Here is a 17,824-nt window from a genome sequence, read left to right on the forward strand (position 1 = left end):
TCGCATTGCTTGTACACAGACTACTGTGTACATTTACCGGCATCTCATACAAACACCGCTGCGGACCACTTCCGCAGCGGTGTTTGTATGAGATGCCGGTAAATGTATGGTGGTTGGGTGCCGCTTCGTTTTCAATAATGGATCATGTACTCGCGGCCCACTGAAAACACCGCCGCGGACCGGTAGTGGGCCGCGGCCCGGTGGTTGGGGACCGCTGAGCTATAGTATGTGCAAAAATGATTTTGCTTTATTGCAGGGTAACTTTGGAAGTGTGGAACTGTGCCGATATGACCCTCTTCAAGACAACACTGGTGAAGTTGTAGCTGTTAAGAAGCTACAGCATAGCACTGAGGAATACATGAGGGATTTTGAAAGGGAGATTGAGATCCTAAAATCCCTACAGCATGAGAACATTGTCAGATACAAGGGAGTGTGCTACAGTGCAGGTAAGACCATTAATGTAAATGCAGCATTTTTACAAAATTAGTTTTGCATCCTGAAAACTGCAGTGCAAATGAAGCCCTTGAACTAGAATTCTGAAATCTAGTATAATACAGCAGTACAGTGGGGAAGGGGGGGGGGGGGGGGGTGTCACTCTTCCCTTACTTTAAACATCGTATCAACACTGATTTCCCATAAACCAATTAATTTACTGCCATTTTTTGAGGAAACAGAACCGTTGTCACTATTAGTCTGCCCTTTCACATAAATATGTTCCATTTGTTTACTAAATCATCAAATGGTCTTTTTGTTATTGTGCCATTTCTACTACCTGTCTGGGTTGCAGCAACCAGCTAGATTCAAGTGTCTTACCTCAGTGGTTATAATACCTAGCATTCAAATGTCAACCTGAAATTACTCCCTTATGTTTCTATTGTACTAGGCGACTGTACTGCTTTTGTTTTAAAATGGTAACTGAAAATAACCATTTTTATTTTTACAAGGTCGTAGAAATCTTAGACTGATAATGGAGTATTTGCCATATGGAAGCTTAAGAGACTACTTACAAAAACACAAGGAAAGACTAGATTTCAAAAAACTTCTTCAGTATGCTTCACAGATATGCAAGGTAGTATTTACATTACTTTGTGTTTGCTTTCATTTAAATTAACAATAGTCTGACAAAATGACATTATTAAGGGAGCATCTGAAGGGGCAAGCAATGAGAAGAGTACAGGGAACTTTTGTGATCTTCTAAGAATACTGGTCCCACCCACTATATCCCCTTTCAACCAAGCTTTGTCATTTAGGCTAAATGTATGTCAAAGCCCATTTAAGGTAAAACTTAACAGGATAAACTCTGGATTTACCTGAACTCATGTTGGTTAGCACTGTGCTACTTACTGGAGCAGAGACATGCAGAACGGAGGATACTGGTTGCTTGGCAATCTATAGCAGCAATACTTTGCTGCAGGTCTTGGCTCGGCGCAGAGGGGGCACCGGCATCTTTTTCTCTCTTCTTTCGGGATCTTGCTTCTGCGTCACCCGATCTTGCACAGGTGCGAAATTGGGTAATGCAGAGTGAGGCAGTTTAAAATGCCTTAGAACACTTATCAATTCATAAACTATTCATTCTTAACTCTGTAAGATAAAAGGATCTGTCCTTGCATAGCTAAGTTTGCACTCTTGATGTTATTGCAGCAAATTTCATGCCAACAGTAGGAGCTGAGCTACTTAAGAAGTGGAAAAATAAATCCTGTTGTTGAGAATGTTTTGTTCTGGCTGCAGCATCTTTGACTTTTCAGGATTACCCACCAACACTGGTACATATATTGTTACAGAGTGCCTATGTTTTATTGGAATAGGGACAATATAATACCATAACCTAAAAAAAAAATGCTTTTGCTAAAATAAGGTGAAGACTTTAGAAGCTCATGTTCAATGTCGCCAAACCTTACATTATAATTTTTTATATAGATTAAGTTTCTTGTCAGTAAATCTAGTTTGACATTTGTTGGAAACCGTTTTCATTACTATATATTTTCAGGGCATGGAATATCTTACAATCAAAAGGTATATACACAGAGATTTGGCAACTAGAAACATTTTGGTTGAAAATGAAAACAGAGTAAAGATTGGGGATTTTGGATTGACAAAAGTATTACCACAAGACAAAGAATACTACAAGGTTAAAGAGCCTGGTGAAAGCCCTATATTCTGGTAGGTAAAATTGGCAATGCTATTTAGTAGGCACATTTGTTTAAATTATTTGGTTTATATACAGCTGAGAAATCATATGCTGAAACATACCTATGTTAAGTGAGTATCACACGATGTGCAACTTCAAATTTTCATGCACCCCATACAGTGCCAGAACAAGCTGACAGCAGATGTGCGTCCTGCGTTTGTTTTGGTACTACATTACAAAGCAGTATTAGGTCAATTTTCACCCACCCTTTCCACTTTCTTTTAAAATATTAGTTTCTTGTGTCAGTTGAGGTAAACTTATCTAACATAAATGCAAAAAAATACTTTAGAATGTACACCGTGTAAATGTTGGTGCTGATAAAGGAGCTTGCAGGTATCATATTGCTGGAGTGGAAGTGAGCCACAGTACTGTCTCAGGCACTACGGCCATTTTATAATGTAAAGCCTCTGCATGTAATTATAGTCCCAAATTTCTTTTCAAGTAATAACTTAGAGGTTGTCCTCATCTTGGATTTTGAGAAATTGTCAGCTGTAAAATGTATATGGCATGATCCTGTTGTCAAGGCACAGCCATTTAGATTATGTTTTCCTTCATTACAGGTATGCACCTGAAAGTTTGACGGAGAGCAAGTTCTCTGTGGCATCAGATGTGTGGAGTTTTGGTGTTGTCCTCTATGAGTTGTTTACATACAGTGAAAAAAATAAGAGCCCACCTTCGGTGAGTATGAGATAAAAATCTTATTTTTTTTTTTTTTTTCTCAAAGTTTTAAGGTTGCAACTAGAAGGGTTCTTGTGCAGTTTTGCATAGTGAAAAATTATTCTACAAAAAGAAACAATGATGCCATGAATTCATTAACAAATCTAAGCACGGAAAATAAAAACTAATAATGCAAAATAATTTGACCACATTGTGATGAGATATTTAGGCTGTAGAAGTATGGCGCAAAATGAAGTGTATTGTAGGGACAGCAAGCAGGGTTTTATTCATTGACATGGAGGATCACTGTACACTGAGCACATGGCATAAACTGACAGATGCCTAATAGTCATGTCCTACATTTGTGGTACGGTGTGCCTGCTGTTCTCACAGCACCATAGATGTAATATAAGAAAAATTGCTTGAAATATAAGGAGTCAAGTATGGCAGTGCTACATTGTATTTGGAGGACATTCAACAATGCAACACCCCCATGGCTCCACCAAATATATATAAAAATCTTAAAATAATTACATCAAATGCTACATTTAACAAATTGATTAGATTAGGTGTAGTCAAAAATTATGGAACCCCTTTGGCTTCCTATTTGTAACAATGAAGTAAGCCACTGTAGACCCTTGACTGAAGGTACTAATACTATCTATGTTTCTATGGCTACCTTATTGGGAAGATGAAATCTAATTTTTAAGACATAAGAGAGATATGATGAAGGAAAGTTACACAGCACAACTCTTAGCATTGTTTACCATAAGTAATTTTTTTATTGTGACTTTCACATTGTTCATATGCTTTAAATATTACTTTAAATTACATTTTAACGTTTTCAAAAATCTGATCTATCTTTTGTAATTTGTAGGAGTTTATGAGGATGATTGGAAATGATAAACAAGGACAAATGATTGTGTTTCACTTGATCGAGTTGTTGAAGAACAATGGAAGACTTCCTCAACCTGAGGGCTGCCCTAGTGAGGTACTGCATGTTTTTATTATAAACTGCTACTGTAAAATGTGCTTATTCTGTATTCATAACCCTTCATTTGCATGTATCCACTTATTTGTACCTGTGTTGTAAAATTAGCACTGTTTCTGTCTTCTTAATAAAATACTTAGCATACCTAAAATCGTTACATATGCCATCTTTTCTTATTTTTTTTTTTTTTTTTTTTTTTAGATTTACCAAATTATGACAGAATGCTGGAACAATACCATAAGTCTGCGTCCTTCCTTTAAGGAGCTCAATGTAAAAGTTGAAAGAATCCGGGAGTCTATGGGAGCATGAGTATGCTGGAATAATTCATGTACGGACCTTTCCATATGGCAAACCTGTATGTTACATGCAGTTTGTACTAGCATTTGCTATGAAGGGTGCAAATCCTGCTTGTACAGTATATGCAGACCCAATTGTGCTTTGAATCATATGGCATACATTGTTTTTAAACTGAAACATCATCTTGCGTATGAATAATGGACCGTAAAACCATGAAAGACATGGTGAATGGACAGTGCCATGTTAAGTCAACACAGAGAGATTGCATCTTCATCAATTTTTGAAGAGATTAGGTTGTGTTTTTATCTTTGTCATGAAATGCACAGAATTATTGTACAGTTGGCAACAAACTATATACATCACCTTACTTTTTTTAAGGGCTTATGTTTAACCTAGAACATACTCCTTTTTGAATTTGGCTAATAATAAAAATGTAGAACTATATATACTGTTTTGTACACATGGAACAGAATAGGATGGGGCCTATTCTCTGTGTAGCTATGTATCAGTCCCACCAATTTTCTAAATGAAGCAGACCTAAGAAATTACTTTTATTAGCTTCATATCATATCCTACTAAAATGTCTCAATGCAAAGGGGGTCAATCAGTTGCCATTTTTTATTAAATCATTGAAGTGCTTTTATTGCAGTTTTGAAGCACGAGATATCCACAGTTATAAAATATCTATTTTCTTACACTTTTTCACTCTACTAGAAGAGATTTTTGCCAACTGTTGAATGGTCTCTCTTGTACATGGGAATTGAACATTCAGTGTGAGATTTTAGAATGGTAACGGGGTTGTTGTTTTTTTTTTTTTTTTTTTTGTGCAGAGAAAGGAAACCAAAAAAAGTTTCATGTATGCTGGATACACACTGTACACACACTGCACTGTCACAACAACTTTGGGTGGTTGATCCAACTTTGGGTGGTCCAAATCTTGTTACACAGCTGAGCTGTTCAAAGCAACAGTAAAGATATGGCCTATAGAAATAAGAGACAGATTTTATTATAAAATACTATAAAAATTGCAGTTTTTAAAAATATGTTCCCCATTTGGTAGATTTTCGTCTATGTGTCTATGCCACATACTTTTCCAATCTCTTGTGTCATGGCTGCTTTGGCCTGTTCCGTTGGCTTTACCATTCATGGAAGTTAGGACTCCCTCTACAATCCTAATCCCCAGTACAACACATACATGAGGTATTGAAATAATGTAATGTAGGTATATTTTAGGATTGGACACTTCTGTATGATAAGGAAGGTCTTTTAGGGGAAATTAGCCTATTAAAATTGTTGGCATTTTTTTTTTCTTCAGGAAGCAGCAGCAATATTTGAATTGTATTACCTTTATATATTAATGCGCCTTTTGTTTAGAAAAACACTTTTCACAAGACACATTTTCAGTCCCCAGACAGCATCAGACACACTTTGTAGATCATTGTTTATCTAAAATACAGTATTCTGCACATTTATCATTTATCATTATCATCATTCATCTTTTAAGCTCTAGTTGAAGGAGTTCTATAAAAGGAAATATTATTCCAGTTACCAAGCTAACCCCTTGGTCTTCTGCTTTCAATCCAGGTCCATACATAAGTTGCCATTTTTTCTACAGAAGTATCCCACTTCCTTCTTCTAGAATAATTAGTGGGCAAAGAAAACAATTAAAAATGCATTTTAAGGTTGTCCCAGATGTTAAAGAGGACCAGATCTTTTAAAGTTGTTCCCACAAAATGTTTGTGGTGTTCCTGCAACTGATATTTTCCCCATTACCATGCCTTGTTCAGCATTGTGTCCTTGTGTGTGATGGTCCTCTTGGTAGAAAAGTAGGGCTTTGGTTCCTCATGTTATACTTGTGAAAAAATTGAAATTTTGGAATAAATAGAGGGAGTTTCTCTCCTCTTCCTCCCAGTGATATTACACTGCTTTTCTACTTATCCAAAATTTAACAAAAACGTGTTTGATAAAACACTTTAAAATTACATTCATCTTACTTTTTTCACACATCACTTCACCCATCACTTTTCAAATTTACGAAGCCTGATTAGAATATGTAAATAATTTTGTTTTGAAAAACACAGAACTATCTGTAGATCACTTTTGTAAAAGTAAGGAGCTTTGCATTGTGAAATGTGCCTCCATTCCCTAGGTCACTAATTAGCAAAATGAAGAAGTCAATCCTCATTATATTACCTGGACCATCCACGTTATAGGCCTGTATGTGGGTTGGATAGGGGCAAATGGCAAAAATAGTGGGCATAAGTTGGGTCTGGAGAGCATATTAGTTTTAGAGTGAGGTAGCAAAGATCTTTTCCATAGAACCCCTGGCATTCAGCAGTTTAAAACTGCAGGACTGAAATCTGCTCAAATCTAAATTTCATTCATTAGCTGTCATACTAGAGTGACAAGCCATAAATGTGTATAGTTTCTAAGCTGCAGATGCAGCAAAAGATGTATATGTGTAAAGGGTTTATTGTACACATGGGTTCTTAATTATTTCAAAGAATCTATACATTACATAACATTTTCAGGACAGTATTCTCCCGTTACTGAAACTCTTAACTTGCAAGATAATTTCTCACTTTTAGTGGATTATTACTTTTGGTCTTGACTGTTAGGTGTAAATAACCAGTATTAAAAGAAAACAATATCACATTAAAATGTGAAAACACACCATTGAGATTATGGAAAATAAGTGTAATGGTGCCGGTGTACTCTGGCTGTATGCTTTTTTTTATCTCTTGTTGTTCCATTCATTCTTCAAATCTGACCCAGCATTGCGGTATCGTTTGCTGTACGGTGTGAAGCTTATAAATATTCACTCAATCACATTTGCAGGTTTCTAGCTCGATATATCATTTTATGTGACCATGGAAAATGAATATATATTGTAACCTGTACCCTGCATGTGTTTGTTAGCTAATCCAGCTAAATCTTTTCTAAACAATCAAGTTGTTTGGTGAACGATATACATTTTGTGACAAGATTTTTTGTAAATGATCGTCAAGTAAATTACAGTTCACAGGTCTTGTACCACCATATTTGCAGTGGTTACCCATAAATTAAGTATGAAACATGAACATTTTATAAACAAAAAAAAACAGAAAGCACAAAAAAAAAATGATGATCAAATTGTCTGGGATCATAAAAGATGTTTCCACACCTACAATTTTGTTTTAGTAACATTGTATCTGACTATAGGGCCTTTTTATAACAGATTAAGATCAGTGTGTTATTTTTTTTTTTTTAAAAATAATTTTTACCAGCTTTAAGAGGTTGCTCTGGTGTAACCACTTTTTCAATAAAGGGTGAGATGGTGGAAGTGCAGGTCCTGATCTTTATAAATAGGCCCCTATACGTCCATTTTCCCTCCCCTTCCTGGTGGGCATTTACTTGAGCAGTAGTTGCGTAAAAAACAACAGTACACATCAATATATTCATGTATATTGATATAATTACCTCAAAATATTGTTGATATTTTATTTAAATAGAATTTACAATTGTCAGTGCCAGTATAAAAGTCTTTAGTAGACTTATTTTTTTTATATTATTTGTTTTTTTGGATTGCCACAAACACTGGTTTGAGCAGTCATTTCTTATTCTTGCATCACATTTATCTATATGCTGTGTATATATCACCTTTTTTATTGCTGCCGAATATTATTGTATATAGTTAGACACTCTGTACATTTTTTTATTTTTAGAAAGTAACTTGTTTTTCCCATGCATCCTCAGACTTGCTACTGTTTGAAATCTTAAGTGAAGAGCAATTTACCTGTAAAGCAAAATGTACAAATATAGATTGTTAAATATATTTTGTGTTTGAATAAAATAACTCAGGGATGTGTAGATATTTATACATAATTTCAGATCTTCCAAAGGCAAAAGTAGAAAATCTAATACCCTTTTCGGTTTATGAATATTATACTTTGCTTAATGAAGTGTGACATTTTTACTTACTAGACTGATGTTTTTTTTCTCTCCTTTGTCTGGATAGAGATTTTATTTTGTTTTTATTATATCAATACTAATGAAGCAGAGATGTTGGTGTTTTGTTTTTTTTGCCATGTATGCCTTTTTAAATGAAGCTTAGGCAACCTGTAGCTCTGCAGCTGTTCAAAAACATCTTCCAACATGCTTTGCTTTGCTATCAAAAGTTCACAGCTTGCCTATTGCTTTTCTGAATGTTAGTGACTGGCAATCACTTCATAGGAAGTAGTGTAAATCATGCTTGATAAGATGTACATATTTTACATTTTATAGGTGTGATGATATAAACTTATGTTTTGCATTTATTAAAAAAGAAACATGTTAAGAATTTTTTTTCTTGTGTCTTATTTGTAAATGTTCCTTATTGCTCTTCCTATTTAATATTACTATCATTTGATCAACCGCTTCCGTTTTAAACACAAATGTTTTCATATTTATCCACAAGGTGGTGCTGTGAGCAAGCAAAAATCTCCAATCCTTTTTACACTGTGAAAAGACCTTAAACATTTTCAGGGAACCCCTCAAGACATTTTCTGATGTACAGCTCAAGTAAGGTTAGCATAATCAAGGAGTTGTGGAAATAATAAAAAAAGTGCATATATTAGCAGAACTTACTTTTACCAATCAGACTTGGGGAAACCATATTCAATATTCTGCAGATAGATTTATTATTCTCCATAAATCCACCCTTCTATGATTTCATCCCCAATCAATTTTACATACTTCTGCCACCATGCCCTAAGTCCAGTACAGTAGTTCTGTCAGTGTAATTCCATTCCCCCATATGCTTCTACCATCAAAAGCACAACTTCTATAAGCACTTCTCCCCTGTTCTGCTTTCTTATCAATGAGAGATCCTGCTGCCCTGTACTGTTGACAGTAGAAGTTTAAATACAGAAGGGAAATCTTTTAACGCAATTAAAAAAAATAAATCCTTATTCCTCATCAGGTCCCTTTAATTCCTAATACTTCCTCTCTCTGGCATATGAGGGATATGAAAGTCACTGCTGGGCAGATAGGAAACTGCTGCGGTGGTGGAGGTGATTAAACCTTGAACTTGAACTGAAATGTCTATTTCCTTCTTTAATTAATCCTTCCTCTTATGAATTCTGCTAATTGCTAAATTACAATTTCTTTTTTCACTGGAGATTCTGCTTTCTATAACAATTTATGAGCCAACAGGCATGTGCTAAACATTATAAGCCCTCCAGTTTTACACAGGTAAACCCTTACTTCTGATACACAAATCCCTGCAGCTTACTATTGACCTCTGAAGTTACTGTGGTATTTGCACTTTACCCCACACAATCCTCTACTCCAGTCATTTTCAACCACTGTGCCACGGCACACTAGTGTGCTGTGAGAGATCTTCAGGTGTACCGTGGGAAATTTTCCAATTACCATTGTCGTGTGTCTGCTGTAGTGACTGGCAGAGTAATGTAATACTCTTCCATGTCAGTGGGTGGCAGTAGGTAGCTTAATTGCCTTGTTTATTCTTAGAGACAAGAGAATTAGCTACAGAGTGTCATTTTGTAACATTTTTGATGTGTGGTGTGCCCCAGGATTTTTTCAATGTAAAAAATGTGCCCCTGGCTCAAAAAAGGTTGAAAAAGACTGCTCTACTCAGTATAATCCCTTTTCTTCCCAGACACAGATCTCTGATTAGCTGGCCCCCATATGTAGTAGTATTTTTTATGCCACAAAGAATATTTGCACATTTCCCATTTACTGGTATATCACTCCCACAAATAGGTTTTTCCTATTACCAGATACCTTCCACATTTAAAACTCATACTTCCCTAACCACCTCACTTCCTGATCAGAAATTCCCCATATCTCTATCAATTCACCCTCTTCCAACTCACAGCATGTTCCCAATGAGTGGGGTTTTGTATATGTTGCACATACTGTAGGTGTCTACAGACCAGAATAATAACTTCTGGGACCTGGACTGCAGTAGAAATGTTATATTTGGTAATTTCAACTTCAGCTCAATGTAATAACATTTATATTGGTTTATTACAACAGCATTCAACATTGTGAAATCATTATAAAAGTTCATATTTTTGGATAGCAAATGATACTTTCATTCACCAAAGTCACGTTAAACTATTATAAAATAGAGTCAATATTTTTTACATTCGTCAAAATCAAATGTGTCAATTATCCATGTGCAAAAATTGCTTCAGGACCCTTGCATTCTTGTATTGCTGGATTACATATCTTCTATATGAAGTTATTACGTTAAAAGCTTAAACTGCAACTAGTATTGGAATTTAAAAGACAAGTCATGTCCCCCACAGAGAAGGAAGATTAACAGCTAGCTAGCTCAGTGTTAGTGTTATAGTGCATTACTCTGAAAATCTAAATAAAATGTTGTTCCAGACATTTTTCATAAGTACAGAGTATTTTGATTAAAAAGTAGATTCTAGAGGAGAAAACTTTTAAAGAAGTGTTGAAAATAATAGGCTGCTCAGGTAAAATGATCTCAAATGGCAACCAAAACCTTAAAGATGTGGAAGAAAACGCAAAAATTCAGTTTGAATGGAAAGAATAGAGGTTACAGTTTGTCAAAGAACACACTGACTGGCCGCAACATTTTGTAGACTGATGAAAGCAAGATTGTTCTTTTTTGGTCTTGGATCCGCAGACTGTTTGTCAGACTAGCCCATAACACTGAATTCAAGCCACAGTACACTGAAGACTGAAGCATGGTGACGCAAGCATCATATTATTGGGATGTTTCTCATACTATGGTTGTGGGCCCACTTATGGTATACCAGGGACCATGGATCAACTTGAATGCATCAAAATGTTTGTCATGTTGCCTTATGTCAAAGAGGAAATGCCCTTGAAATGGGTGTTTCAACAAGACAATGACCCCAAACACACCAGTAAATGAGCAACGTCTTGATCCTAAACCAACAGAATTGAGTGGCCAGCCCAATCCCCGAACCTTAATCCAATTGAAAACTTGTGAGGGGACATAAAAAATGCTGTTTCTGAGGCAAAACCATGAAATGCAAAAGATCTGTGGAATGCAGTCTAATCATCCTGGGGAGGAATACCTGTTCATAGGTGCCAAAAGTTGGTCAACTCCATGCAACACAGATGTGCAGCAGTTTGCAGAAACAATGATTATACTAATTAGTTCAGTGATTCAAAAGAAACCAAAATATTGAAACATTTTTCACTTCATACAGTGAATGTTTGAGTTTGTAAAGAAAAATGCAGGCACTAATAATATTTTGATCATTTTTCAGCATAATGTTCCCTTATCTACACTGTCTGTAAAGAAATACCACAGATAATTTTCTCTTCAGGTTTTGATTTGGAATAGAACGTGTGGTGTCCCAGTGCATTTGTGTGTATGGAAATAAAAGCCAATATAAGGACTTTGAGCTTTATTCACTTTTTAAACACACTGCTATTATTCAGAACACAACTGTATATGCTAAGGAGAAGTTTCAAACCGTCTAAAATAGTTTGTATTCCCAAAGGTGCAATTAGCTTAAAGGATTTTTTTGTGATATTAGGATTGAGGTCTTTCAACAAGTATCATGTTTCCTATTTCTTTATCATAGAAATATTAATTGACCTGGTGTCAAGCCATCATGGCTTATTTTCCTTCCACTGGGAACCTTACCAATACCAAAACAGCTTTAACAATTACATAATTATGCTATGCTTGACAGAAGACTACAAGGATTACTACAATATTCTCTCTTTTTCCCTAGTTATGCTCCATCCAATGTATTGGTTCTTATACCTATCTTATTAGGGAAAATTCGGTTTTCAAGGCCAACATCTAAGAGTCTTTTTTGTCATAGATAACAGTTATATTAAATGTAGCATTTCAGGTAAATATACAGCCAAAACATTTTTTTCTGTACAGATACTAGCTTTTCATTTCTAAAGATGATCTTTTGTCATCAGATGAAAATCATTTAGTAATGTGTTGCAGCGGATCAATATATGGCTGGCTTCCTAATGAAGACTATTGTAGTTCTCCTGCTTGCACCCCCTGCATAGACTAAAAAACACTGTTCTGTAAATAATAGCAAAGCAGAGTGTCTGTACAACAAATGCTCATCACCTGGAACCATCACTAAAAATTGTTTCAAGAAACAATAACTGAGTATCTGTACACAACTGTCAAGTGGTAATTACCGCTTATATCTCTGCTATGGAAAGTCACTTTCACCATTTGACCTGATGGTCATTATCACAGAGAGAAAGTGACTAGGACTAAAAGTGAGATAGAAAAATCTAATGTTAGCGGTCAATGGAACAGGAAAACAAAGAAAATTACGGGCTCTAGTTCCTGTGATAGATAATCATGGTATTCAGTTGGTCAGGTCTAAGATCAGCAATGTTATGTGCCCAAAGAATGTAATCAGATGACCTACCTTAATATACTGAATTATACTGAATTACCAGGATTTTCATTGCCAGGTTTCATCGAACTTAACTCTTGAAATAGCCACCACAGATTCCACATTTTAACCCCAGAGAGAATTTTGCTGAAGGGATATGCTAGACGAGACATTACACTTGTCTGACTCTCCCATCATCAATACAAGATGTTAGTGAAAAATGAATGCAACTCTGGATGTACATAAAAGTGACATTGCATAAGCCTAATAAAATTATGCCATGATGAATGCATGTTATATTCAAAGCTATAGGCAATAAAATATTCAAGTAAATTACTTTTTGTTGGCCAGGCAATTGTTTTTTCAAATTACTAATAGGAACAAATGTACATGGTAAAGTTAAATAGTTTATTAAGGCACAAGTTATAACACATGGAAATTTATCCTTGTCACTGATGGTTCCAAAGCAAATTTTTGTAAATTAAGAGAGATATGTATCATCATTGCCAAAAGACAGCCCAAGAAGAACAGTGCTTTAAATGCCAATGACAAATACTTCATAATGAACACCGCTCATAATATAAAACCTTTTACATCTTTATCATTTTTTAACATCAGCAACAATAGATGACCGGGTATATTGAGAATATATGTGTAGATGTGTATAACAAAAAGTCAGCACAGTTTTCCGCACAGCAAAGCACTTCCAGTCTATAGGCCCATTTGGAATTATATAGGATTTAAACATAAACTGTAAAACAGCATATGGTTATTCGAGGAGTAATCACAGGGATGCAGGTATCCACACAGGTTTTTACAATAGGCAACATAAAACAATATAATAAAAAAAATATACTAGGTAATGTTCATTTGGGGCATCTAAAATATCTACAGGTCAAAAAATATTAATAAAATAATTGCAAACTCTGAAACAGAATAAAATGGAAACAAGAATAACTTAACATTTATAATGGAAACAGAAAAAAATGAAGGAAAACCCCAACCAGAATATATTTTTAAAACATTTTTGAGGAGTTATAAAAACAAATCCCAATTTTTCTATGGATACCTGTATTACTGTGTTTACCCTTTGAATAAACATATTGAATAGGTACTAATTTACAGTATCACTTTTTTATATTTTATTATTAATGTTGTAATTAGGTATTGTTGTTTTAGCTTTTTCCCCACAGGTCAACTAAGGGATCCTTACTTGCACTCCTGCACTCCTGCAAGATTATAGTGTATACCGGTTGATGTCCGTATGTCCAAAAATATTCTTGCCACTATACCGATAGAGTACAGATAAGATAGCCCTTAAAATTTGCAGGTTGCCTATTTTAGTACATGTAAATTGTGCAAAAATGTCAAGAAATTAAGTGAAAGTATTTTTCACTGTAAAGCATTTGCAAGAAACATTGGCTTTATGTACATTTCAATGCCCTGCCTATACTCTACATCAGAGGGCATCAAACTCCGGCCTTTAGACCAGATACGGCCTAGCCAGTAGTCCGTCCCGGCCTAATGCCCCCTAGTTTTTTATTGGTCCATCCAGCCTAGTCCCGGCCGTCAGGGGTCGGCAACCTGCGGCTCTTGAGCCTTCTGGTTGTGGCTCCCTTCCTTATTTACTGCCGCCGCCGTTAACACTTTCGCAGCCGGGTTAAGGGGACACTCCTCTCCTCCATATGCATTGCACAGGAGAGGGATTTCCCTTCAGGGGCGTTCCTGGTAGGGGCGGAGCCATCAGCACGGGACTCAAGAGAGTCCCTCGCTGATAGGAGTCCTATGTCCCAAGTGTTCCCGGGTGCTTACACGTGGGACACGGGACTGGATGCAAAAGCAGTACCATGGTACTGCTACCATAGTCATATGTCATTAATGTAGTCTAAGGTCAATTTTTTGAGGGAAGCCAAGTAACCTCACTGTATGTTTTTGGAATGTGGCAGGAAACTAAAGTACCTGGAGGAAATCCACGTAGATACAGGGAGAACCTGCAAACTCCATGCAGATAGTGTCCAGGCCCCGAGATTTAAATCTGGGACCCACCGCTGCAAAGGCCGGAATGCTAACCCCTGAGCCATTGATCTTGGGATAATGAATCATGATAAACATACATTTAAATAAATAAGTATATTATCATATGAATTGGATTATTTTGATCATGATTTTCTTTTAAACAACTATAATTTTTTTCTTGTCATTAAGTATATTATTGCAGAAAGCACCTATAAAGTCCCATTCCAAGAAAAAAATGCTTTGAACCTGTTCCAATAACGGTTATTTAGTAATTTATTGTATCTGTCTCTAAGAACATGCAATATCATGTTTCTCATTGATCGTACTGTATCTTTCCTTGGACACCTTGTTTCTTCTGGCCTAGTGTGCTTCTTGACCCCCTTAAATGGCTTAGTGGACCAAACAGTTTGCTGACCCCTGCTCTACATAGTTGCACTACTAACCTAAATTACTTATATCGCTATTTATGATCAGCATGAACCCCATCTGCAGAAAAATGGTACTCTAGTCTTAAAAGTGAATTTCATATGGGATGATTGTCACTTTTTATGAATGATCCTCAGTTCATATATAAATTATCAATCACCACTGTTTACTGCTATTTTACCTACAGAAGGAAAGTGAATAGCTTTCACGGCCAATTTATTTATGCTGCTTTGTTTACAGTTAACATTTATATATTATATCAGTGTCTCTCAACCAGGGTTCCTCCAGAGGTTGCTATGGGTTCTTTGAGCAATCAGCAATTTGGTCAGATTAACTAACACTGATGATCTTTTTGGCTTTTTGCAAGAGTAACATTTTTTCCAATGGCCAGCAATGTAAGAGGCATTTTTCCCACTGACCACCAAGCTACCGGTAATGTACTATTAAATTTAGATAAATAATAATAAGCAGTAGTTCCCTAAGACCTAAAATGTTATTTCAAGGATTCCACCATTGAATTTTATGCCATTCACAGACTTAATGGGAAAGATGTATTATGACAAACATTTATTTGAGATTACATACAGTATTATCAAATCAAATACAGGTTTGCCATTTTTATTTTGATGCCTTCATTCATACTAAACGTTGCATATTTGAAATAATTCTGTTTCACAAAAAGGAAGCTTACATTTACTGTAAAGTACTGATGTTTCCTTTTTTTTGTCCTTCCTAGTTTAAGGGATTCCACATCAGAAGGTTGTTCAGTCACATTGTGAAATGAAATGCTTTTGTCCTTGATGGTGATATGTAGAAGTGTTGTTTAAGGTGGCAGTAATGGCAATGAACAATTGTGAATGATTTCATACAAAATGAGCACTGCTTCCATAAAAGACATTTTTAGTGATCAAGTTGACCCAAGGGATGCAAACCTTACAAATCTATGTAATCTTAGACTATAAAAAAATACCAGTTGGCTAAAACTGAGGCAAAAAAATAAATGTTTAACCTGAGGCTGTTTTATTAAAAAAAAACAATGAGGTGTCTGACAGAGCACAGGTTTCACCTCTTCAGGGTATTTCAGGTATAACTATCTAATCACATAAAAGGCCAATCATTGACTAATCTTTATTGTTTTTACTGTAGTAAAATAAAGTGAGGCCAGAGTTTAGCTCCACTCTGACAATGTCAGAGTCTTTGTGGACCCAAACAAAGAACTTATGCCTGCTCTCCACATCACACTTGGGATCAGGAAGCAGTTTGTAAAGGCTCTATCAAGAGAGCCAAACTTTGAGGCCATCATTGAAAATATGTTGATTGATTGAAATTAAAAGAATGAATTATTCAATAAGCCTCAAACTGCATTTCCTCCACTCTAATTTGGACTAATTCCTAGAGAACTTGGGTGCTGTGAGCAAAGAACAAGGTGAGTGGTTCCATCAGAATATCAAAGAAAAGGTACCAGGGACAGAGAAACATTAGCAAGATTGCTAACTATTGCTGATGGCTTCAGTGAAAAACTGTGGACAAATGCATAAAAGGAAAAGCCTCAAGAGATTGTAGAAACCTGTATTTTACATTTTTTACTAAGTTTTACTGATTTTGTTTTGGATATTTGTCTTGATAGGGTATGTAAATAAATAATGGTCTGAGAATTATTCCTCACTTAGGTGTTTACAGCAAAAGTAATAATATATGTAATCCTATTGCTGTACAAACATCCTATATGTGCATACGTGTATGCATGTGGGGGTAGTCCTTTGAAAAAATATTTTTTGTTTATAATCAGGTAACATTAGTAGTATTACAAGGGGACCCAGAAGCATCTATGTGAAATCTGCTTTATGGAGGCATCTGTGGTCTTTTAGTTGTCTAAAGCCTCTCCTGTACTGCTGCCAAAATGTGGATATTTGTTTGCATTCCTTTTGCAGGTGAACAGAAACTGACAGGTGGCACAAGTATTGAATACTTAAAAAAATCACTGTAAATATAAAATAATATGGATCATTACAGTATATTACTGTATGAATTATTATGCTTAAAATGTTTATCAATGAACTTTAAAAACTAACAAGAACAATAATTTATTAGTCAGATAATATTTCTTCTTGTATGTTCAATCAAATACTTTGACTACTAAGGGCCACCGATTTAAAATTTTCACTTTATTTTGAAACCAAAGCACAATTCACAAAAACACATTGCTGAAAAATGGAAAGGAAATGTAAGTAAGACTCAAGTTGGCAGAATTTGTTTGCTCAAAGAACTTTATTAGATATGTATTAATCTGAGTTTGAGTTGGCATGTGGTGAATTTAATAATTATTTTCTAACCATTTAATTGGTTTGGCTGTCAACCAAGTTACCACGAATACAACAGTTACATACTTTTATGAAGAATTTTCTAAATTTTTAGATAAACAAGTTCTACAAACTTTTTACTGTTGATTTCCCATTACCCCCCACCCATACCCAAATAATTTAACAGTGCATTTAGAATTATTACTTCAATAAGGATAAACTATAAGGGGTAAAAATAAATATTTACCTGTTTACATCAGCCCCATGTAAGTTCATACAAGTAAAATTCTGCTTGCATTGAATCAGAGTGGGATTTTGATAATCGTGGAATTGAATAGTTTGTGGAGTGTACTAGATTTCCAATTTAAGACATTGAAAAACGTTTTTACTACTTATCTACCAGCACAGAACTGAACCTACATAATTATGGTGCTGAATATTATATGTGCAGCTGAAAACCTGAAATGAGGACAAGGAATAATAAAGCTACACTGCTTACTGAATCACTGACCCATGACAAGTAAGTCTTCTGACTCGTGACATGTGCTTGTACCAGGTCACTAGCTCACAAGGGTATTAAGCA

The 17,824-nt window shown here is 35.5% G+C and overlaps 1 protein-coding gene across 2 annotated transcripts in view; it reads left to right on the forward strand.

Annotated features, from left to right (window-relative positions):
* Positions 1-8,451, forward strand: part of JAK2 (Janus kinase 2) — a 99,920-nt gene extending 91,469 nt beyond the window's left edge. For both annotated transcript variants that reach the window (XM_072404221.1, XM_072404220.1), the window contains 6 exons: positions 257-446; positions 945-1,069; positions 1,988-2,160; positions 2,749-2,866; positions 3,723-3,836; positions 4,038-8,451. In XM_072404221.1, coding sequence (XP_072260322.1) covers positions 257-446; positions 945-1,069; positions 1,988-2,160; positions 2,749-2,866; positions 3,723-3,836; positions 4,038-4,145 — 828 coding nt within the window. In that variant the 3' untranslated portion in view covers positions 4,146-8,451. The remainder of the gene's footprint in view (positions 1-256; positions 447-944; positions 1,070-1,987; positions 2,161-2,748; positions 2,867-3,722; positions 3,837-4,037) is intronic.
* Positions 8,452-17,824: the final 9,373 nt, after the last annotated feature.

This window comes from Pyxicephalus adspersus, chromosome 3 (genome assembly GCF_032062135.1).
Source record: "Pyxicephalus adspersus chromosome 3, UCB_Pads_2.0, whole genome shotgun sequence".
NCBI classification, from domain to species: Eukaryota; Metazoa; Chordata; class Amphibia; order Anura; family Pyxicephalidae; genus Pyxicephalus; species Pyxicephalus adspersus.